The sequence below is a fragment of the Lutjanus erythropterus genome, chromosome 6, assembly GCF_056507025.1.
Source record: "Lutjanus erythropterus isolate fLutEry1 chromosome 6, fLutEry1.hap2, whole genome shotgun sequence".
Lineage (NCBI taxonomy): Eukaryota > Metazoa > Chordata > Actinopteri > Lutjaniformes > Lutjanidae > Lutjanus > Lutjanus erythropterus.
The window spans coordinates 37,541,581-37,566,712 of NC_139322.1; the positions used below are offsets into that span (position 1 = coordinate 37,541,581).

Below are 25,132 nucleotides of genomic sequence, written 5' to 3' on the forward strand. Positions count from 1 at the left end.
ACTCAAAATCTTTTTTTTTTTTTAATTTAAAACTTATGCTGAAGTGAATGTAAGCTGATCCTTTCCTGCAGGCATATCTTACTGTCATCACTCTAGCTTGTTTCTGATTGGAGGAATTGAGGCTGTTGCAACTGCACCCTGTTACAATTGCCCCCAGTCTTCCCCTACAGAACAACCTCAAAATTGTATTTTGCAGTACTTGAGTAAATGTACTTAGCTAGCTACTTTCCACCACTGCATGTTCTGTGGCAGAAGTTGTAGTCCTTTGGGACAGGTACAGTCGTAGTGAGCTGACTTGTAGTGGAGTTGTTTGCTCCGTGGAGGGTTTTATAGTGTTCACCGGAGCACCACGCCCATGCTGCAGCAGCAGGAGGGCCTGGGTTCTCGGGTTTCAGTCGGAGGAGTTCAGATAGGACCTGATGAGGGGAGCTGGTTCACAGTTTAGCGGAACTGGCGGGTGTTGACATCCCACCTCTGGAATGCTGAGAGGAGTCAGTCTGAACTGAAGGATACAAACACGCAGGTAAGAGCTCACCTGGTTCACTGCTCCGAGAAGAAATCTTACTGTGTCTCTGTGGTTAAACACAGTTTCTGTTAGTTGTCCTCTCTATCTGCTCTCAGGTAACCGGAGGAAAGAGGCTAACATCATGTTGTAAGTTTAGCAGTCGTCCATTGCTCGAAACTGTTGTAAAATAGCCGTTACCTGAGGGAGGGACACAGTTCAGTTGTGTTTGTGAAATTTATAACGTTACACATAAAAAATAGTTGTCAGTTTTTAATATTTATTGATAAAAATCACAATAAATTAAAATATAGTGCTTTTTGCGCATTGTGGTTAACTACAAGCAACAAGCTAATGTACACAGCGTTGCGTTGTTGCTAATTGCTTTATCACTTAAGCTAATGTCTGTAAATCACGTTCATACACTGTGTATGTGTACTGTTGAGCGGTGGAGGAAGTACATCCTACTACTAATAAAACTACTACTGGTAAAACTACTAATTCCTCACTGTAAAAATACTATATGACAAGTAAATGTCCTACATTGAAAATGTTACTGTAAAAGTAGGTCAGTATAATCAGGCAAATGTACTAAAACTAGTAAAAAGTAAAAGTGCTCAATGCAGAAAAATGACCCCCCTTGACTGTTACAGCCTACTATTACATGACATATGATGATTATTACTCATACATTGTGTTAAAACAGCAGGGTTTTACTGTAGTAGTTGGCTGAGATGGAGATCATGTGAAATGTTTTGTATAGGACTTCAACTAATGACTGTTCTCATGGATTAATCTGCTGATTATTTTCTCCAATAATCGATTGATCTGTAGAAATTGATTTGTAAATATTCTGAAAACAGTTTCACAATCTTTACATGCCCTATCATTTATCTAAACCTCAAAATTATTAAAAATAAATTGAAATAATTGAAATTATCCTTACATTTGAGAAGCTGGAACCATGAAATTTTCTTGCATGAAAAGTGACTTATAACAATAACAAACGAGATGATTCATTTTCTGTCTGTTTCGACTGTTTATGTGTTTTGTGTGCAAAAATCTTAATTTGCATAGAAACTGTCAACCATATGACACTGAGCTCAAAATAAAACAATTGTTTATTTATTTATTTTTTTAATCAATTAATCTGCAGATTATTTTCTGAATTAATCAATTAATTGTTATGTCTATAAAATGTCAGAAGATTGTAAAAACGTCCATCCCACTCCCAGTTTCTCCAAGGTTTCCGAGGTCATATCTTTAAATGTCTTGTTTTGTTCGTCCAAAACGAAAAGATATTCCGTTTAATTTGATATGAAACATACCTGAGAGGCCGAAAACAGCATCTTCTGCCATGTTTTCCTGAAAAATGTGATGTTGGCAATTATTTTTCTGTTGAGCAAGTAATTGATTAGTTGACTAATTGTTGCAGTTCAATACATTTGTATTCTATCCTTAATCAGCTGGCCATAAGGGAAAATTCGAGTAGAAAGATTTTTTAAAATTTTAAAGGTCAAAATGTTGAGATTTAAGTCAAAATGCAGAGAAAAATGTTAAAGTGTTGAGAATGAAGTTGAAATGTCATTAATGAAGCTGTAAAACCTTTAAGACTTTTTTCTCTAAATGGACATTTCGATTTTATTTATTCTCAAAATACAAAAAAAAAAGAAAAAAATCTTCCCCCTCTGATTTATTTCTCTGATGAATTTTTTTAAAGCCTGACACTGATACTAATAGTCTGACTTCATTCTCAAAATTTTGACTTAATTCTCACGGTGTGCAATGAAGCAGGTCCCTCTCCTCTTTAATGCTTTGCTTTATGCCTGACCCTAATACTCTTCTGTAGTAAAGCCATATGACAGTGACTTGAGACACTGTAGTATTGTAACCTACTGATACGTCACCTTTAAATAATTAATAGAACATCTTTCATGTAGGATATCATAATTCCATGGACAGATTGACAATTGTTGGAAAGAAAAGTGCAATGTTTAGTTATGTGTTAAGGAAAAATGGACGATCCATTCGGTTCAGTAACTCTAGCATAGTGGGCTGTTAATGTATGAGTTAAAAAAAAAATCAGATGACTCAAAACATCAAAACTGGCCGAAGATGAGTGTTTGTGTCTTGATTTTGTTTTGCATATGCAGCTTGATTGCATGCACCTCAGCATTTGAAAAGGGGGTCAGTTGTGGAGGAGACGCCACAGTCCTCTCAGCAACAAGATCCACCGGCATTTCATAACAATATCCATCTTTTCCTGTCTGTCTGACAGGCAGGCAGGCAGATAAGTACGCACAACCTACGGCTCAAGTTTACACTCTGACATGCCAATTTCAGACAAGCAGGTACATGTGAAACGTGAGGAAACATACAAAAAGAGCAACATAGTCCCGTCATACATAGTGCACACGATGGCTGTACATCAGGTGGTCTGAAAAGCCTTCAGGCAGGCTGGAAGTTTCTCTTCAACTCTTCAGCAGTGGTGGTCACCTAGTTATGAGATGTATCTAAAATACAAGTAGAAAGCTCAGACAGGAACGCCTGAAAATATTTATTAAAGCTAAAGTGTTTGATTAAGACCCAACATGGATTAACATGGATGTTTTTTTTTGTTTTGGTTTTTTTCGCTCTTTAGTCTTTATTTACAGGACAGCTCTAAATAGACAGGAAATGGGGGAGAGTGGGGGGGGGGGACAAGCCACAAACTGCCAAAGGCTGGAACTGAACCCATGGCTGCTGCTGAGGACTGACGGTCCCTGCACATGGGCCGCACACTCCACCAACTGAGCCACCAGGGCGCCCTAAACTTCTAAATTTAAACATTCTTATTTATTTACAATATTTTGTTCATTTGTATAGAACGTGTCAAGCAACCTGGCAGCTTTACAGCAACTTTATAGGTACAGAGATCTAAATTTTTGGAGAAACTCACAATAGCTGAAATTCTGAATAATTTACACTTGATGTTAACTATTCAAAGTCAGAGCCTGCATGTCCCAGTGAAAGTTGTGGCTAATCAGAAGGTACATGTCCATTGGTATAGATCTGATCTAGGGGATTAGATCACCCCCCAGTAACTGAATTTAATTCCAACAACAAGTAACCACTGTCATGTTCAATATGTCATGTTTATAACAAACCAAATTTCAGAAAAATCAGTTCAGAATTAAGCCAGCTATACTTAATCTCATTTGTTTGCTAGTGGACTTTGAATGCACCAGTATGGCAACACACGCAGATGCATAGTGGGGATTTTTTCACCTGACATTATGCCTAACTGAAATGGATCATAAGATATGGGTGTCAGTTTTCAAGCCACAATAAAGGCCAAAATGTGGCCTGCAGCAGACTAGGTAGGCCTTGTTTTTTAGCCCAGCAGTTGTTAATGACTTGCAGGCCCTACAGACCGGTTAAAAGGAGTAAGGACTCAGCTGTCTGTATAAAACAGACCACAACAGGTCCTTGAACATACAGTCATAAATGTGCACAAAGCATTTTAGGCTTATAGGCTCAGCCATATGTTCCTGAGCAATGGAGCAAGTGGAGCACCTGCACCCCTACTATTAGACTGGAGGGAGCAAATGTGCTTTTCATCCCTACTTTTTGATCATACAATATTTCCATTTTTAAACTTTTAAGCTAGTTTGGATCAAAAGTAGTACATAATCATAATTAAATCAAACATGTTTAATCTTATCAGAAGGTAGCTGCGCTCTCTCCAGCATCATACAGGAATCAGCAATCTGGGCAGTTACTTTTGTAATGGCTGAAGGAACTCCTCAGATACCGTCACACGCAAGATAAACAGTGAATTAACAGTGTTATGAATCAGTGTTTAATTCATCGTATATCTGATCCACCAACCAGCACCTATTTTCGAGAGAAATCTTAAGTTTTGAAACAGTTTGTCTTTCTTCTCTCATTAAAATCGTGCAGCTAAACAATGGAGGCCGTTAATGAGTTGAGGTGACAAAATCCAAAATGTTAAGTTTGTATTGAAATACTGTTTATCTCTAAGGATTATATGATATATGATATAGCTGAATTAACAAGACGACTGTCAACATATGATGTCTGTTACCTTGTGTTTCCAGAGTTATATGTTTTCCGGACACATAAGATATTTTTTTTAAGGGAGTTTGGTGCAATATTGCAGAAAAAAAATTCCTGCCATACCTCCCCTTGCCTGGCACTAATCTTGCACCCCCACTTTTAACTAAAAAATAGGCTTCCATGGCATCGCATGGTCTCCTCCAGGCGTAATAATTATTCTGTATTGTTATGACATGAAAAGGTGTGTTTCATGTTCAGTTTCTTCAGGTTTTCTCATCACGTTATCCGTTTGCATGTTCCTATCTCTCCTCACCTGTTCTTGCTATCAAAGTCTTAAAATTCTAGAATAGTAAAAGGTTAGGTTTGTCACGATACTAAAATTTTAAACCTTGATATAAAAAACGAAGGAAAGGAAAGTCCTAGGCACATAAAATAAAATTGATTTTTTTTCTTTTTTATAGCTTTGATACTATTGAATGTTAGTATTGTATTGTTTTCAACAATGTGTCATTGAAAAGTATTGAAGTATCATGGATGGTCACAGGTCTGTGAGCTCCATTGTGACAGCTGAGCTACCGAACAGTTAACTGTAGCTTTGTTCTGCCTGCATTTTATTGAACAATGTTCTTATTCACGAAGAACAAATGTCAGAGTTTTTGCTCGTTTTCTAAAGAGCATCTGCCTACACAGTTTACACTCATTTTCCTGCAGTTTACCAGTGCATTTCATGATTAAGCTCATGTAACTTTACTTTATTGGAGCCAGGCTTTTAAAATATAAAAATAAAGTGTCACTTAGCCTTTTGATTCATGACCCGCAAATGTAAATGATCTCTTGTATCAGATTGGAAGCAGTGGCTCTAAACAAGTGTTGTGCGATATAATCTCAAGGTTATTTCTTCATGGGAGAATAAGGCATGTGTTCTGTTAAATGTGGGCCCTCTCAGACAGAGGCGTGTTAGTTTTATGGTCTCTTAAAGTGCTGCGTGTTTGTTAATATTACAGCCCTGTGTGTGTCATTAGCTGTGTGAAGTTTGAGCGTCTGTGAGAGGGACGAGCGCTGAAGCACCTGTAGTCTGAGCCAGCCGTAAAAGAGTTCCCATGGGAAAAGGTGACATTTGTTGGTGCCATTTTTTCCCCCTTTTTCTTTTTACCAAATCAAAGAGACAAAAAAATCTACTGCATGTTATAGTGGTTGGTGGATCTGTTAAGAAACGCACAATGTCAGAAATTGATTAATTTGCTTTGGTTTGTAACATATCAGAATACAGTGAATAATGCAGCTTGACATAATCAGGCTCTAATTTTGGTCCGACAAACAGTCCGAAACCCAAAGATATTCAGCTGGCTTTCATGGAGAAGAAAGGACTGCATCAAATTGTCACTTCACTTGCCTGAAAATTTGCCACAATTATTACTTGATTATAAAAATAAATTGTGGTCGATTAATTTTCTGTCTGTTGAACGGAGTTGCAAGGTTTTCACACACACGCCAGACACATTTTGATAGTATCTCTGCGTTGGATTATATCGTTGATTTTGGCATTGTTTATTGGTTTGTTTTTTTAGTGTGTTTGCTATTTAATGTAGATTATTTGACCCTACCGAGTGAGCTGACCAAGTAAAGTAAATAAAGTAAAGTTACAAAGTTTATGAAATATAAATGAATACAAAAATTGGTACTACATGATGTCGTAAAAAAAACTCATTATTATTTTGGCAGGTATTGTGACTTATGCTTAGTTGGACTGATTAATCAATCGGTTTTGGCATTGTTTGTTGGTTTGTTTAGCTAATTAATGAAGATTATCTGACTCTGCTGAGTGAATTGATGAAATAAAGTAAAGTGAGAAGATAAAAGAAAGTAAGTAAATAAAGGTTTATGAAATATACATTAAAAATGAAAAATCAGGGCTGCATGAGTTGGTAAAGCAAATCATATTGTGATTATTTTGATGTTGTGATATGATTCATGATTAGTGGGAATGATGATTTCATTTCTCTGACAAAAACTATTAAAATCATGAAGATGTGAGTGACATTTGTTGAGGTCTGTTCTTGGGCTGCACTTTACTGTAAAAAAGTAACTGCGATTATTTTGACTGAAATTGTGATTGTGATATGCCTTTGTGGAAATTCCACATCATTACAATTTTGGTTGAGGTCTGTACCAAACAAATGTTTTCTTTCATGTGGGAAAACAAGATTTTTTTGGGTTAGGGCATTTCTGCAGTACTACAATACCTCATTATATTTTCTTTTTCATAACATTTCAGCTGTTTGATTTTGCACTTGGCCATACTACGAGTTCCATTAACAGCCCAAACAAAAATGAATAAGTGTATTAATACTCATAGCCTTGTTTTCCGTGTTTCTAGGCTCCACTCATGTCTCCTCACCTCCTTGCTTCATCATCGTCATCATCATCATCATCTTTCTGGCTAATGCTGTGTTTGCTGCTCAGTGCCCTCTTGCTGCTGTCCTCAGGGGTCCATGGCCAAGGTAGAGTGCCTTTTATGACCATAATAACCATTTTATTACTACTTACAGCAGAGTGCGTCACATACACAGGTAGCAGTTGGAGATGATGGTGAAGCTGCGCAGCATGCTAAAAGGGTCCTCACTGGGTCTCGAAAAACATCTGCGTTGTATTGTAGTTGGTGGTAAATATCTTTTTTCTAATGTTGATACATTTGGTTAAAGTTACAATTGACACAAAGCAACTTGACTACTTAACGTTATTTTTGCCTTCTATGGTATAAACCTACTGTATACTTCTCTATTATTCCTATCAAATGAATTGTAAGAAAGTAGAAGAAGAAGCTTAGAAGATGTGCCACATTCTTGTTCTTTGTAAGGAGATGAAATCTGGCAAATGTGAGATGTCATGAAAACTAATTGTGTTAAATCTATTGTAGCTCTTAAAATACAGATGTAGTGTTGTAATACCTCACCCATTCTTGAGAATTGGTACAAATCATGTAAACACCAATTCCATTTTTTTGTTGAAAATGTATTCTTAAAGGATTTGTATATATGAAATACTGTATATGTTATAATGTTTTGGTTTGCTTTCGTTTTTGTAATTTCTAAACTTGCTCTGTGCCAGGCATAAAAAATTTAACTATATCCTAAGCTTCCCTGTCTCACTTCCTGGTTTAAAAAAGGTGGGAACACTGTTCAAGCACAGCTAAACTTTATATTTTTTAACAAATTCATGAAATAATTTTGCTCTCAGATGTGTCTCAACCATAACATGTCGACTCTGTAGTTCCTCTAAATCAAAGTTAAATAAGAATTACGGTTTAAAAATCTGTATTTTGACTAGCTGACTAGCTAACTGATTATATTATTTAATTAATATGCATATTTGTAGGATGTAATTTATGCTGTTGTTTTTTAAGAAGACATGCTTTTGTGGAATTTTGCAATTTCTGTATTTATTTAATGGTTACTTCATTGTCACATGTCATAAAAGAAACAATCAGCTCGACTCAAAGGGCTTATTATTTCAGTGCTGAACTAAGAAATGCTGGCCCCGACCAGCTGCACAACACCCACAAATCATGGAGTACAACACAGTTACTCTACTTGTCTTCATATCTGCCCGCTTGTGGTGAAAACTTGTTTTTGTTAGTGGGCCTGTTAAACCTTGACCTCAGTCTCTCTAAATCCCGCATCAGACTCTATCTGATCCTCTGCCAAACACCCAAGACGATGAGTGCGCCTGGCCCAAATACTCACACACACACACACACACACACACACACACACACACACACACACACACATACATGCATACATACATGCATACATACATGATAGTCAGAAAAGAATCTGTTGAGTGCTGAGGGTCATACGTCCACAGCAGCGATGAAGACAAAATTTCTGTGATTCATGCTCCTCTGTCTTTGTTGCATCCGTTTCCCCCTCCTCCCCTCATCTTCCTCTCCATCCATTACCCCGGCACATACTACATACAAACCCCCCGACACACTGTAACTCTGTGACGGTCCTCTGACACGACCTTTGACCCCCCCAGTCCCCGACCAGCGTCCTGTTCCTGTTTCTATACCAGTCGAGAGGACAGGGCAGGCTTTGATGGATGAAGGGGCAGCTGGAGAGAGATTGACGGAGGGCGGGAGGAGAGAAACATGAAAGACGCTGCTTGTTGGGAAACCCCTGCTGGAAATTATGCAGATGAAGTGGAAACAAGAGATGGATTTGATTTTTGGAGAAGGAAGTGAGAGGCCGTCATGGAGAACGGGAGGAATTGTTTCTTTGATGTTTGGAAAGCCTGCAGCGGTCATGTTCTCCTCCCTCCATATTGACCCAAATCCTTCACTAGACATCATGCACACACATGCATATTAAAACCTGATATTTTTGTCTGTGTCAATGTCAAGGTCGTCTGAAGCTGACGGTGCTGTCAGAGGACAGGCTGCAGATGAAATGGAAGGAGGCTGACAGTCCTGTTCAGGGCTACAAGGTCCGAGTGAGACCCATCTCAGGTGAGACTTCCCTGCATAAGTGTTGAAAGCAATCGCATGTGACATTTTCAAACTTGGTGCCCACTCTTGAGAATTTGGGCAAATCATGTCCTCCCAAAAAAGCGTAATAAATATAAATACCAACACATAATTCCAATTTTTGGGCGGAAAAAACATACGTTATGGATTTATGTATATGAAATACATGTAACTTACAAAATGTTATGATTTGCTTTATTTTTTTTTTAGTTCTAAACTTGCTTTGTGACAGAAAACACATTTGTCCCAGACAAGAATTTACAAGTTGAAACAATTTAAAATGAGTTAAAAGTCTTGAAAGTCTAAAACTAACAATATCTGCTGAAGGGTTTCCCCTTGATAGTCAACGATTCAAATCATTAGTCAGATTATTCCAGTCGAACAGTCGTTTTTTCACCTTTGTCAGTCAGCAGATAAGCTTGCTTGGAACCTTGGCTGAGATGAGACCAATAACAGCAACAGGTGCTTGGTAATACCCTCATTTGACAGTGGAAAACAAGCAAACAGACTGGAGTTGAGCCAAGCTGTACCGTGCTGTGGAAACACAGCATTTGTGGCAACAGTTTGTGGAAGGCCTTTTCCTGTTTCAACATGATAATGACGCCCTGTACAAAGTGAGATAATTAAGAGGTTATTTTCTCAGCTTGTGTAGAGGAGCTCACAAAGCCTTGATGTTAACCCCATCTAACATCTTCAGAATGAAGTGGAAAGTCACATGTGAGTCATGCCGTATCACCCAACATCAGTGCACAACCTCATTAATGCTTCTGTGGCTGAATGGGAAACGAATGGGCAAATTAGTCCTGGCAAGAAACGAACTAATCTTTTCTACAGAAACTTTTTAAAAAATTCAGTGTGTTCTTGGTTTTCATTGATGTTATAATAATAATACTAAATAAATAAATAAATGCATATAGATAGCAATCTTTTCCTAAAATACTGCTGGTTCTGTGGTGTTTGAATTTTAAATCTGAAGCCTGCAGTGCACCATAGAAGCTTCAACTGACATTTCTATTGAAGCTTTTAGTGCGTTTTGGCCTTAATGTTAAATTGAGCAGGTCAATATAATCATCTGTGCCTGATGGACTTTGGTTTGTCATGTTATTTGAGCATATTTTTCTTATGCCAAATGCAGTGCCAAGTTACATTTGAATTACATTTTATGCACTTGAAAAATATCCCTTCAAGGTACATTTTGAACAAATAAAAAAATGTACAATTGATTTGCTATTAATTGCAATTAACTACGGACAGGCATGTGATTAATTGTGATTAAATCATTTTAATTGATTGACCGCTCTAGTTTTTTCACATGCAAAGGCCTTTGAGGTCTATATTAAGTAATGTGCGATTTGCCAAATTATAGAGCTCTGGGAAAGTACAGTTAAACTGATCAAATTGCAAGAAGTTTCTATCCATTACTAGGTAGGACCACAGCTGGACAAGGCTGCAGTGCATTGGCCAAAATTAAATTTATCTTTATTATATGTATTTAACAGCGTCATGCATCAGTCTAACTGCAACCCTCTTACTGTGTAATGGTTCTGAATAATTATATATGATTTGTCCCTAAGTCTATAATTCTGTCAAAGACCTTAAGTGTATCAGTCCCCAAGTGATCTGCACGAAAGAGCATGTGCGCAGTAGAGTTACAGAATAATAAGTAAGCAAGCAAATGCACAGAATGATTATCACGGGGAAAGTTTTCCCCCATGATCCTCTGAAAGTCAAAGGTGCGTTTTGCAGCTGAGACAGACTCACTCCTCAGAGCCACAAAACGTCACAGTTGTGAAGTTAGGAAACCAAGAAAAACAAGGTTCAGATAAAAGAATTTAATGAAGGCAGAGTCCAAATACAAAAACACACAGAGCAGTCCAAAGGCAGGCAAATCCAAAAATACAAGCCAAGTCCATAGTCCTTGAAATTCAAAAGAAAGTTAAAAACCAAGGCAAAGACCCGAAAGAAAGACGCAAGACTAAATACACAGGAAGGCAAATCAGGGGCAGGTAAAGACATTCAAATTAGGACAGAAAAAGACGGTAAGTCTGTTTATGAGTCATAAGAAATCATTAATAATCCTGCAGAAGGCATAGATGAGCAGTGGGTTTTTGTTTTCAGGATAACAGGAATAACTCTACATTGACAGACAACTGACAGTTATAACTTAACTCAATTTACAATGGAGGACTCATTGTTGCTTGTTGTTGTCAGTTCATGATGTTGTGTGCTCCTGCACCCCTGCAGGGCTCCTGCAGCCTGCAGAGCTTTCCCTGAGTCTGGGAAGTAGGGTGCAGGGTTAAACAACTTGCTTCAACCATAGATCATATATTAAAGAGGGTTTCAACCTATTTAATATACAGCCTTCAACTTGCTATTTGGACTGCTGTTCTCACACGAAATTGCTACATATTGCTCCTGTGATAGATTATACAACATCGGTGCTTAGACTTGTGTATTCCCTGATACCCAATCCAGCATTTCAGGCTCAAACTGAGGCATTTCTGCTCCTGGTATCATAATGATACTTAGGGATACGTGTTATTTGGATTTTATTGAAACTGATCTTGATACTGCTTATATAGCGATACTCATTGATACTCCTATTGATACTACTGACCATAGAATGTTACAAAAAATAAAGAAATGAAAAGATGTGATTTTTTTTTTTAATATAAGAAATCAGTTAAATTTTTTTGCCACATTTCCATCAGATTTAGTGGAGTGAGGCCACACTTTTAAACTGTCCTGTCAGTTGTTTATGTAACAATACAAAAATACTGACAGCAGGATAGTTTGTCAAGAAACTTCTTGATATTTCAGTATTGACCAGTCAGGAACCAGCACTGGTGTAGTACTGGTACTTGATACTAGAGCTGCGAACGATTAATCGATTATTAATCTATTATTAAATTAATCACCAACTATTTTGATAATCAGTTAATCAGTTTAAGTATCTTTTTAAGAGAAAAGTCAACATTCTTTAATTCCAGCTGAACATTTTGTGGTTTCTTGACTCCTCTCTGAAAGTAAAATGAATATTTGTTGGCAAAACAGAACATTTGAGGGAAACCTTTTTCACCATTTTCTGACATTATATAGGCAAACAACTATTAATCAATTAATTGAGAAAATAAGCAATAAATCAACTATGAAAATAAAAGTTAGTTGCAGCCCTACTCGATACATATCCAGAATGATTAGTTAGTGTCTGCAATCTCAGTTTACTGCTCACTGTTGAGTAAACTGATGGAGCGATTTTGGACAAAGCCTTGGATTCTTTGGTCTTGAAGTCATCATCCCTGGCTCAGTAGAAAAAAGAAAACATGTGAATGGGAAAAAAAAAGATTGCATTGCAACATCCGATAAACTGCTTTGTGACTTGTTTCCCTTCAGAAAGCAGGAAAACCTTTTAAGTTTTGGAGAAAACTAGGCTGACAGTTCTAAGAAATCTGTATGCTGATTTGTTAAAACTAGTTAAAATAATGAGCAAAATATACTGTCCTTTTGTATAATGCTTTAGAAAAGAGATAAGTTGTAGGTCATTAAATATAATATTTTCCTTTCTGTTGTGGAAGTCCAGCATGAAGTGGATGTGCTAAAAATCCAATTCCAATCTGATCATTTTATCAGCATATGTCTAAAGTACAAGCTTTGATTCCCTGCCCTCGAGTGCAGCATGTAAATGTGTGAAAGTGCCTTACATCTCAGCACTGCAATGGGCTCTCTCACTTCACAGGTGATGGTTTGGATAAGAATGCAGCTCCTTCTCCTCCCCTCCTCCTTCACATCTGAGATTCTTCCCTCCCCTCTTAACTTCTTCCTTAACACTGTTTTCTCGCTGTCACCCTCTTATCTCCCATTCCACACTGTGCAGCTAGGCCCAGGCACGTCTAACAGAGAGACAGAGGGGGGCTCAGAGGAAGAATTCAGTCCAACATGAGACATGAGGTGCAGGGTACCACTCTGGAAAATACATTAAAAAGAATTACAGGTTTCAACATACATCTGTCATTTGGTTGACAAAGGAGGAAGTGGTGTATCATATATAGAAAAGCGAAAAAATATGAAGGACAAGATGGAGAAGAAAGAGGGATTACAGCGAGTTGCTGAAAACTCCCCAGCCAGGATTTAGCTTCAGGGGAAATGTTTGCATTTAAGGTTTCTTTTACGTTGGGTTTGTCTACATCAGGCATTCCCAAACTTAAGAATGCAATGGACCGATTGGAGATGTGAAAATGTCATGTGGCCCACCCAAACCTCCAATCACAGCACAAGAAACTAATCGTACCCATGATGAGACATAAGATCTGCGCCGGTGTTGAAGTGACGGGTCACCGAATACGCCTGTTAATCAGCGCCAGATAAATGAAGTGTAACATGTCACTTAAATCACATAGTTTCGTTTTATTAATTATGATTACTTTTTAAAAAATAATCAGAAATCTTGTATGACAATTTCAAATTTACTTAAAACTTAAGAATGTTTTTTTTTTTTTTTTTTTTTTGCATGACCTCCCAAGGCCCACACTGGATGTAAAGCACTTCATATATCACTGTTAAAGGCTAATTCTGATATTTTTAAACCTGGTGATAGTTTCACAAAGATCAACTTTGACTATGGCTTAGATTTATCAGATAGACAGACTTCAGATTGATGACTAAATTCATCCGTTGCACAAAGAAGTTAGGTTCATGAGTAGGACTATGACAAAATGAATTCTGAGTAAGTTAAGCTCCATTTACCAAATGCCTCTGCTTACCTGGTATAATCCAAGTCTCATTAAGTCCCAACACGTGCACACTGTCTCACCACACACACCCAGTTCAGATGGTGGACACATGCATATGAACGTGGCTCCAAACTAAGGAACTACAGTATAGATTTAGGCTTAAAACATTGTGTAAATGGCATCTTTCAAGTTATTCCGGCATGTTGGGGCTTAAGGAGACTTGGATTACACCAGACAAGTAGTTTTCCCGTTCACCCAAAAATGAAAATTCAGTATCACCCTTATGCCGATCGAAAGACTGCTTGAGTTTCACAGGAAAGTAGCACTGCAGGACCTGCCAAACAGTTAAAGTGAATGGTGACCAGTTTTTAATCGGAAAAACTTAACTGAGAAAAAAAATGGCATTTCATTTCATTTATTTATTTATTGGTTGTTTTTGCCGTTTGAAAACTGGTCACCATTCACTTACATTGTTTTGGAGATTCTGCAATACAGTTTTCCTGTGAAACTTCAACAGAGTTTTGTGAACTAAAAAACTAAACCCAACCTTCAACTGGCATGATAATAACTGAATTTTTAGTTTTGGGTGAACTGTCTCTTTAAATCGGCTGTTACAGTTAAGATGCCATCAATGCATGCTGGTATGGCACTTCTGATTTCTGCTAAACATTTTAAGTTATTGGAGGAAAGAACTTTTGGTTTTCTCATGGTCATATGTTGATTATCAGTATTCAAGATAACAAACCTCATTTTCTCAAGATAACAAAAATAATTTACTTTTTAAATTGCAACCACACTTGTTCTCTGCTTCTATAAAGAAGACAACTAAGGCTATACTATATTTTTTTAATTAAATATGAAGTTAAAGGACAAAATGATGAAACAATTTAACTTAAAACAAAAGACTGCAGGAAGCCTGTTGGGATATGTAGGGCTGCTGTCCTCCTCCTCGCTTTATTCCTTGTGTGAAAATGATTGGACCACTTATGATGACTCAGCTGAAATATTAAGAATTGCTGATGATACCTCAGTGGCTGGGTTAATCACAAGATCAAATGAATCAGCACATAGGAGGGAGATGTCTGATCTTGTAAACCTGTGCAGCGATAATAGCCTTCAGCTTAATATTGTACTGGAAAGAGATGATCATAGACTTCAGGAGAGGGACATGTGGGAAACTACCTCCTGACACTGACGGAAAAACAGTTGAGAGTTTACATTTACTTGACATTGTAATGTCTGCTATCCTTAATAATAATAGGAATAATACTTTTATTCATATAGCGCTTTTCAAAATAAGTTACAAAGAACATATAATTAAAAAAGAGCAAGCAAAGTTAACTAAGATGGCATCATCAGGAATGATATTTTTTGTACCATCCAATTCGAAAAAAGTTGGATGTGCTGCATAGAACGAAAATTAAAACAGAATGCAATGATTTGCAAAACGTTTTCGACCTACAAAGACAAGATATTTAATGTTCAAATTGGCATTTTTGTGAATATGCACTCATTCTGAATTTGATGCCTGCAACATGTTCCAAGAAGCTGGGGCAGGAGCAAGTTTACCACTGTGATACATCAGTTTTTCTTTTAACAACACTCAGTACGTTTTTGGGAGCTGAGGACACTAGTTGTTGAAGTTTTGAAAGTGAAATTCTTTCTCATTCTTGCTTGATATACAACTTCAGGTGCTCAACAGTCCGGGGGCTCTGTTGTTGTGTTTTGTGCTTCGTGATGCACCACACATTTTCAGTGGGAGACAGGTCTGGACTGCAGGCAGGTCAGTCTAGTACTTGAACTCTTTTACTACAAAGACACGCTGTTGGAACACGTGCAACAATGTGTCTTGGCATTGTCTCACTGAAATAAGCAGGGATGTCTCTGAAAAAGACGTCATCTGGATGGCAGCATGTTACTCTAAAATCCAATTGTACCTTTCAACATTTATGGGGCCTTCACAGATGTGACAGTGGATGGTCCCTTTCCTCTTTAGCCTGGAGGACACGATGTCCATGATTTGTGAAAACAATCTAAAATGTGGACTCATCAGACCACAGCACACTTTTCCACTTTGCATCAATCCATCTCAGATGAGCTCGGGCTCAGAGAAGTCTGCAGTGCTTCTGGATGTTATGATATATAACATCCAGATGTTTTATATCTATATGATATATGTCTTTCTCTTTGCATGATACAGACTTAACTTGTATTTGTAGATGCAGAGACAAACCGTGTTTACTGACAGTTTTCCAAAGTCTTCCTCAGCCCATGTATTATCCTTTATACAGTGATGAGGGTTTTTAATGCAGTTTTTAATGCAGTGCTGCCTGAGGGGTCAAAGGTCACAGACATTCAATGTTGGTTTTCAGCCATGTCCCTTATGATGATGATTGTCTGAATCATTTAATGATGTTTTGGATTGTAGACCCTGACATCCCCGAATCCCTGTGGTTTTGTGTTTAGAAATGTTGTTCTGTTGGACTGTTTGCTCATGCAGTTTTTTACAAAGTGGTGAACGCTGTCTTATCCATGCTTGTGAACGACTCAGCCTTTCGAGGATGGTACTAGAACTTTTGTACCATCACCTCTTACCACTTCACCTATTTAACAGTGGAATGTTCCAAAACGGTGTTTTTGAGCATTTCACAACTTTCACAGTCTTTTGTTGCCACTGTGCCAACTTTTTTTAGACTTGTTGCAGGCATCAAATTCAGAATAAGTGTATATTTCCAAAAATAATGAAGCATATCAGTTTGAAAATTAAATATCTTGTCTTTTTACTGTATTCAATTACAAAGACCAAAAGCATCTACATTGCAATATTAAGAATAAAGTCTATGTTTATTTCCAGAATAAAGCTGAAATGTTGAGAATAAAGTTGAAATACCTAGAATAAAATCAAAATGTTGAGGAAAAATTGTTGAATTGTCAAGAAGGAAGTTGAGCTTTAAGCATTGGGGCCAGGAAAGAAATTTATTTATTTATTTATTTTTTGCATTTTGCGTTTTCAGAATGTCCACAGAAAGTCCACATGTTGGGAATAAAAACAAAATGCCAAATAAAGTTGATATGTCAAAAATTAAGTTGAAATATTGAGAAATTTGAATTTATTCTTAACATTGTTCTTAAAATGCAAAAAAAATCTTCCTCTTCTCATTTTTACCCGTTATGGGTGGCCCCTAAATTGAATGGTAAACCTTTGGCACATTTTGTTTTTATTTTGTGGGTTTCTTTTTAATTATTTATGATACTTTGGAAATATTTGCGTTATTCAAGTTGAACTGTAGACCTTGGGAATTTTTATGTATTTTTCTGTATCTTTTAAATGCATGCTATTCTGTATATGTTGTATGATAACTAAACTCAAACCAAAACTATTATAAAGACTCTCCAGATTATTCCTAATACGTTTGTGGCAAAAAAAAAAGATCTTTGGTGACGTCAGAAACTTTTCCTTTAGACATAATCCTTGACAGTTTACCAAGGTGGTCTTTTCTCAAAACAAAATGCTCGCCTTTTCCAGAGGTGCCACAGCCAGAGCTGATGCTGACCACCACACGAGGCCGGGCAACGGTGGCAGGCCTTGACTCCAGTCAGGAATACGCCCTCCAAGTCCTCGTGCTCAACGGGACGACAGAGAAACTTCTGGCAAAGCGACGATTTACCAGTAAGAAACACAGCGAGGTGGATGGGAGAAACTAGAGAGCCCGGCTGAGAGGAGAGAGGGAAATAGAAGGTGGAAGGAAGTTGAGCACAATGGGAACTAATGGCCTTCAGGAGATTATTGAGATCAAGTGCCAGAAGAAAATGTATCATTAAGGCTTACAGTACTGCAGGTGAACAGGTACAGAAACCCTTTCTTACTGGATGTAATGTATAATTTACCCTTGATAGCAGGCTTGGCTATGTCAGGCAATGATGGTAAATGATAGTGACAGTACTTACTTTTAGGCAGTGAAAATGTGAAGCTGAGTTGTGCAGTGAGCAGGAGAGGTTGCCAAGATATAACTAGACAGGAGAAACATGGAGTATAGGAAAGAAATAAATGTAGGGTGTGGAATGATAAAGAGGTGTGAGTATGGGTATGAGCAAGAGTGAGCATGACAGCATATCTATATGGGCCATCTTATATCAGGATTTTTTTAATCTGTGAGCCATAAATTTGAATTCTGATGAACTGGAATTCACAAAACAAGCTGCAGTTCTATGTGGGGTTGAACAAGAGGCATAAAACTCCACAGGCATGATGGGATGCACAACACTGATCAGAGATAAAAAGAAATACCATCTGCCCCACTGTTGTTTCAGTTGGTACTGTGAGATAACATTGGCAAGAAAGCAAAGTTATATTATAGGACGAGGTGCATTTTTGACATTCTTACACCCTCTTAGAGGGTGCAGTGGTTCCTCCAAATCCCCACCCCATCCTACCAAGAAGATGTTCAAGTACACACACACAGAATGAGTGGGTGTAGATTCTACTCCAGACAGATTACAGGCTAAAAGTGGGCTGTGTTTGAACATACTGTGTGTACTTACATGAGTCAAGTGTGTTTGTGGGTCGTAAAATCTGCCCACCAACACTTGTTCCCCGATGGCTCACAAAGGCAACCTCCCTGGCAAAATGACACAGTCAGTCATGTCTTTCTACCCACACAGTCAGACTGCATTTAAGGATGAGCAGCTTGCAGAGGAGAATATGGAAGCCCATTCCCACTAATGTGAAAAAAGAAGACCCTGAAAATCAATGTAATGGGAAACTTCCTGGAAATAATGATGTAGTGTCTCAAAATAAGACTTTCTCAAAATAATGACTATTATTTTCTAAGTTGGTAATTATTTTAAGACATAAACAAACTAACTCATTATTTTAAGATACTAACTCATTATTTTGAGGAACTTTCCTGTTAAAATGACTGATGTCTTGGCCTTCCATAGAAAGGGAGTAGTTTGTCTTAGAGTTGAGTTTACCTGTAATTTCTGAGGATAAAATGGTATGGTAAGGTATGGTATGGTAAAAATGGTAAGATAGGGACATTTTGGTGAATCATTATGTGTGTTTAGAGGATTAGGCTCTGCTCTCCTCTTATTGTCCCTCGGGTTACTTTAGACTATCTTTGTCTGTGGCTCCAACACTGCTATTTCCTACAACAGTGCCAGAAAATCCCATCATAGCTCTCTGTCTGACTCTTCCTTTCACTTTTGACATTTTGTTGTTAGGCTGTGATTGATTCTCTCTTGGGGCTCATGTTGGATTGTATAATATCTGGCTGCAGCCCGTGGTTCCTTGCAAGCAGTGCCAGTGATAATAGGTTACTGTGTCGAGTCAGGCGTGTCCAGGCAGCTCTAAAAACACGTCAACTTGGGAATTCGTAACACCGGCTGTCATGCTGGAATGATGGCAGTCTGGGAATTCCTTCCTGATGCGTCTTCGCCTTTCCCATCTGCTTGAACCCCCTCTGGGCCCAGTGCTTATTTCGAGTCGTGCCAGTGATAGCAGGTTACTGTGTCGAGGCGGTTCTTACTTCCTCGAATATTTCACCCTCAATTTGCTGCCGTTGACCTTGTCTCTTAACTCAAGGCAAGGATTTGCTAACAGGATTCAGTGAGGCAGTTAAGCCAGAGCAATAATGCTCTGTCCTTGCCTCAACTGTTGAATTTCTGTTCAATTTTATCTCTTAGTTTTCAAACCTAACTGGGGCTGAAATCTAGTCTGCAAATGCTGAACAGTCCAGCCATGTGGTTTCAGGCAACTCTGCAGGACTTTTACACAAAATACAGGGGAACACCACTTATAACAAACATGACAGGCAGTGTTATTGTGCAACATGTACTTACTGGTCATCTGTGCCCATCTAGAGCTATTTATGTAATAGGAGGAAACAGAAATGACAGCAGCAGTGGTTCATGACAAATGATACCAGCAGGTACCTGACCAGAGGCCAATGTTTCTGCCAATGGTGATGATTATTTGATACCCTGTGACTAAGGTTGTATACCATGTGTTTAATATGATATTCTATCTGTTAATTATAGTATTGAAAGTACTGAAGCTATAAAAAAAAGATCTAAGAGCTCATTCAAGATCTGAGGTCAGTTCAGTCTTGCCTGAAATTGAAAGTAGAGATGCATGATTTTAGATTTTTTTCAGCAAATACAATAATTGATAATTACCTCCTTCTCATGGCCAATACCAATAAGATAACCGATAATTTCACATTTTAGTATTTTAAAAGAAGTTAATATAACATGTTGTTTGTGCACACCTGAAGGTAAAAAGGTCTGAGATATAGTCATCAAAGATGGATGATTTAATATTCCACAGCTCTGACTGAACCAAATCTTACTGACAGACAGATCAGTTCTGACTCCTCAAATATTCATTTATTCTTATTAGTTAAGTTCATCAAAAAATTTCACAAATATACTTTGGCTGTTATAGAGCAGCCTAAAAATTCAAATGAGATGCTCTGACATTCTGTCAAATCGGATATTAGTAGCTGATATTTATCGGCTAATGTACGCTGATACTGATAGAGACAGATATCTGTTGATAATTTATCAGCCCAGACATTTATTGTGCATCCCTAATAAAAGAGTGTTATTAGTGGTGGAAGAAATACTCAGATCTACTCTCTCTCTTACAAGAGTAAGTCCTGCTTTCAAAATATTAGCATCAAACTTTAAATTACCACAAGTAAAAGTACTCCTTTAGGCAGGTGTTGCAATTTATGCCTCAACTGAGAAGTTCAGACAGGGAAGGAGGAGAAAGAATGAGGGTGATGACATACAGTAAAGGACCACGGGCTGGAACTGAACCCAGGGCTGCTGTAGAGGATTCAGCCTCAGTACATGAGGTGCAGGATCAACCAACTGAGCCACCAGGGCACACTGAAGCTACAGTTAACTTTATGATGAAGCATTGTAGTGCTGCAGAGATGCCCTGACCTACAAATTCTGTTCTCCAGATGTAAGATAACATGTTTTTTAGCTACAGACTCAATCATTCCCACTAATTGTGAATCATTTCGCAGTATCTGTCAAAATTATTGCAGTATGGTTTTTTTTACCATACTGTGCAGCCCTACTCAAAAGTGAACTTGAGTGAATGTACTTAGTTCTTCGTAGTTAGTGTCCACCACTGCTGATTACATTCAAATCATATTGTGTGTTTACACCTTGAAAAAAGTTTTGCTCAGGCATTCATAGTCCCCTGAAACGTGCACATATTTTGATGAAGCTTCATTTTGTAAGATTTGGAAGGTATCAAGTTTCCTCCATTACTGGCAATGACTTAAATATTAATTAATATAAATTAATTATATGCAATTCTCATAGCTGCTCTTTCTTTTTCTCAGTGGAGGGTCTGCGGGAGGAGGAAATGATCCGCAGTGGTAGTCGAGAGCAGAGGAAGAAGCTGTTGCCAGGCGGGTCGGGGTCAGGAGACCTGGACGATGCAACCGAGGGCCTCCTGGGCCAGCCAACAGTTTTGTATCCACACTCTACCACTGCTGCTGCTACAGGTAGTACATGCTAGTAGATAATAACATCACATAGCCACAATCAAATCATTTAAACATCAAAATGTCTTTGAATATAACATGTTTGACAGTAATGTACATTTCCAGGAGGGAAAGTGGTGAAACAAGCAGTAGTAGCAGCAACAGTTGGGGATCTACTTGCAAAATATATAGATACATTGGAACTTTACTGTACTCAAACTAGAATGGCTGTTGCTCCTGTGTACACTGTAAAAATGAAAAAGTTGAGAATACTCGAAAATTCAAGGCAACTTACTGCAGTAGATTTTTGAATTTTTAGCCAAACTCAAACTTTTAAGTTTTGAAAATGTTTCACCAACTACTAATCTTTTGTTGAGATAATTTACTTTAAGCTTTAGAAACCCCCTAAAAACATATTTCAGAATTATTGAGTAAACTCATCGAAGTGAAAGTGAATAATTGTTAATATTTAAATATTTTCAAAACTTAAAGCATTTAAGTGTCAGGCATCCAGATAATGTAAAATCAGGTTCACAGTTCACTGTGACCGAGAGTTCTGAGTTTCTACGACTCCAAGATTTAAGTTTATCTAAAGAAGAAACATACATTATTTAAACCAAAGATTATACATCTGCAAAACTTTTTTTTTTTTTTTTAGTTTATTTCAGAACTTAAGAGTTTGAGCTGGGCTCAAAAGTCAAAAATCTTTTGCAGTTTTCCTGAAATTTGATGTTGTCTCTTTTTTTTCAGTGTATCAGCTATGACATATTTTGTCATATCATGTAGTTCTATTAGATTTGTCCATAACATTCTTCTGAAGATGATAGTGGACAGCATTTAGAGCTGCAACAATTAATCAGTTAATCGATTATTAAATTAATCATGAACTATTTGGATAACTGATTAGACGATTTGAGTAATTTTTCACGAGGAAATTTACTAGAATCATTATGACAGCATTATAACTGTTTGTAGGCTAAATGAGAAACAATGGCAGTTACCTGTTTATTTAAAATTCATATATTAACTATAAAACAGGAAACACAATAATAATGCAGGGATTGGGGGAATTATACCTTGATATAGCCTCATTTCAGACAAATGCTGTTAAACTCAACCAGTTACTGTCATTTTGCATGGCTTATAATTTTAAACTCCCAACACATATATGTTTTTACTCAGAAGAGCTTTTCTATATTTTTATTTCATGTTTATTTTTACTGAAAAATTGGCTTTAAATTTTATTCAACAGTGATATTCAAGTCTTGAAAGTCTTAACTTGCTGACACATGTAGACACCCTGTCAGAGATGTGTTCAAGCCGCTCATTAGGATGTCAGTTTTAGTTCAACTGCATAAAGTTTTGTTGCATCCAGTCTCTCACATCAGCTAAGCAGGTATGTTGTTGACCCCATAAGTTTTGTCAAATCGATCCTTGAGTTACAAAACCACTCCAGGGTAGTTCCAGGAATACCCACCCACTGTTTTAGTCTGTTTAATAAAAAAACTGCAATAAAACTCTCTGGAGTGTAATTCTTAGAGTTGATCCCTTTGCTCTGATCTCCCATGGCCTGTCATTATAATGTTATTAGAGCGGGGGGAAAGGCACGGAAATGTTAGCAACACACACATATATACCAGCCAGTACACACGTGTACAGAAAGTACAGTCTACTGTATTTACACACACCTATGCCAAAGCGCTTTGAGACACACAGTAATGACAGCCCAGCAGCAGAAGGTGGAACACAGGAAACAAAAGCTGGAATAAGATGGAAGGAGGAAAAGGATGGTGGCTGGGGGGGTTTGTTAGCAATGCTTGGTGCTCCATCTATCAAGCCAAAGATGAAGACTATGAGTCATAAAACAAAAATGTTCGTGTGTTTTCTCTCACTTTCCCCTTTGATACTTCTGATGTCAGATGGATCTAATATCAACATTTCAGCATTTCCTGTCACATGCAGCCTCAACTGGTCCCCTAAACAATCTTTGTTATCTTACTCTAACCCCACCCATGTGTTGTCATTACCTCTCCCCTCCAGAGACCCCAGCTACAGAAAGCCCCTCACAGCTCCCCGATGAGGCCCCAGAGAAAACAGCTAGAGAGAAGAGGAAGAGGAAGAAAGAGCGAGATCGCGCTAAAGCGGAGAATAAGGAGGAGCAGGGGACGACGCAGGGCAAAGCAGCCGAGGAGAAACCCCGGAAGACACCCTTCCCTACCCAACCTGTGACAGGTAATCTGTGATCCCCAGTGCAATAAAAACACGACATGAAAGGGATTGTTGGATTGTGTGAGGTACTTATCCATAGTCAGTGTATTACCTACATTAGATAAGGGTCAGCACGCACCTAGTTTGGGAAAGCAGCAGGAGTACTGGCACGGAAGCCACTATACACTATATTTAGAATATTTTCACTGCTATATTTTGGCATCAAACAGCCTTTTCCAATGGAAAACTGCTGTTACATAAGCCAAACATCCCTCTATCCACAGCCACCAGACTCCTTTGGCAGACCCCTTTGTTATTGTGTGACTTTGATTAATCTGAACTAACACTTTAAAACACCGAAGTCAGTAAATAACAAACAAACCAACTAACCAATCAAGGCAGCAGTAGGCCAGCAACTCCCGTATTCTGCAAGTTAAAATGACTATTTTTGCCAAAGGAGTATGGTGGCATAGGAGAGAGTGATATTTGGCATATATCATGGCAGTTTTCCATCGGAAAAGGCAGTCTGATGGCGAGATAAAGCGGTGAAAATATTGTAATTACAATGTTTAGAATCTTCTAAATACAATTAATGTTTTGCTGCTGACCCTGTCCACAGCAGTACATTGCTTAGCTTCCTACACTGGTACTGCTGCTGCTTCTCCAAACTGAGGTCGACTGCCATCTACTGTTTACTCCTAGAAATAATGGGTGAGGTTCTACCCAGAACCATTTACTTCCCAAGAACCGTTTTTTGAAGGTTTTTTGTCAAGGGTTTGTTGTAAAACTAGGGTTCCATTTTCATCAATAAAACCCTTCTTGGAAGAAGGATTTTTTTCAAGGGTTCTTCGTACTATAATAAAAGTGTTAATGGATGAACACCCTGGATAGGATCTATATAAAACCCTTGGAATATAAAACGTTCTTGGTAGAACCTCCTGGGTGGGTTCTTCTTAGCATCCATAGAAGCTGCAAAAATTCTGGACAGAACCCCAGAGAGAGTTGTTGAATTCTTTGAAGAACTCTTTTGTAAAGGTTTGTTGTACCATAATATAAAAGGGTTCTCAGATGAATCCCCTGGCTGGGTGCTAGATAGAGCCCTTGGAATATAGAAGGGTTCTTGGTTCTCCTTTAGAACCTCTCACAAGGGGTTCTGTGTGAAACCTGTCACAAATGGCTCTAGGTATAACCCTTTATGTTGGAACCTTAATTAAAGGTTCTACCAGGAACCAAAAGGGTTCTACTCTGGGGACAACTCTTTATGGTTCTAATTAGCACCATTATTTCTAAGAGTGTAAATAATACACTCACTATGGATAAGCACCTCATACAATCCCACGTGAAATAATCTGAACTATCCCTTTAACTCTTATTTAAAATGCGTCTTTTAGTAACATTTTTAATGAACCAAATCATGATGGTATTGATGAGGACAACTGCCTTTAATCAGGAAGTTCAGCAGGTTCTATTAAAGAGTTGGTTGTCAAGCCACCATCATCTGTGGCTCTTAGGAGTTTAGGAACAAGAGGCTTGAGAGCAGTAAGTGTTGGTTTGAGCAGTGATGACAGTGTTTACACAAGGGAGGGTCAGGTGAAGGAAA

At 38.0% G+C, this 25,132-nt stretch overlaps 1 protein-coding gene across 1 annotated transcript in view; it reads left to right on the forward strand.

The window, feature by feature from the left end:
* Positions 1–378: 378 nt before the first annotated feature.
* The window catches only part of LOC146325680 (collagen alpha-1(XX) chain-like), a 56,088-nt gene continuing 31,334 nt past the window's right edge, over positions 379–25,132 (forward strand). Inside the window, exons 1-6 of the mRNA XM_084721812.1 lie at positions 379–523; positions 6,939–7,062; positions 8,967–9,071; positions 17,346–17,489; positions 21,181–21,345; positions 23,365–23,556. Coding sequence (XP_084577938.1) covers positions 6,948–7,062; positions 8,967–9,071; positions 17,346–17,489; positions 21,181–21,345; positions 23,365–23,556 — 721 coding nt within the window. The 5' untranslated portion in view covers positions 379–523; positions 6,939–6,947. The remainder of the gene's footprint in view (positions 524–6,938; positions 7,063–8,966; positions 9,072–17,345; positions 17,490–21,180; positions 21,346–23,364; positions 23,557–25,132) is intronic.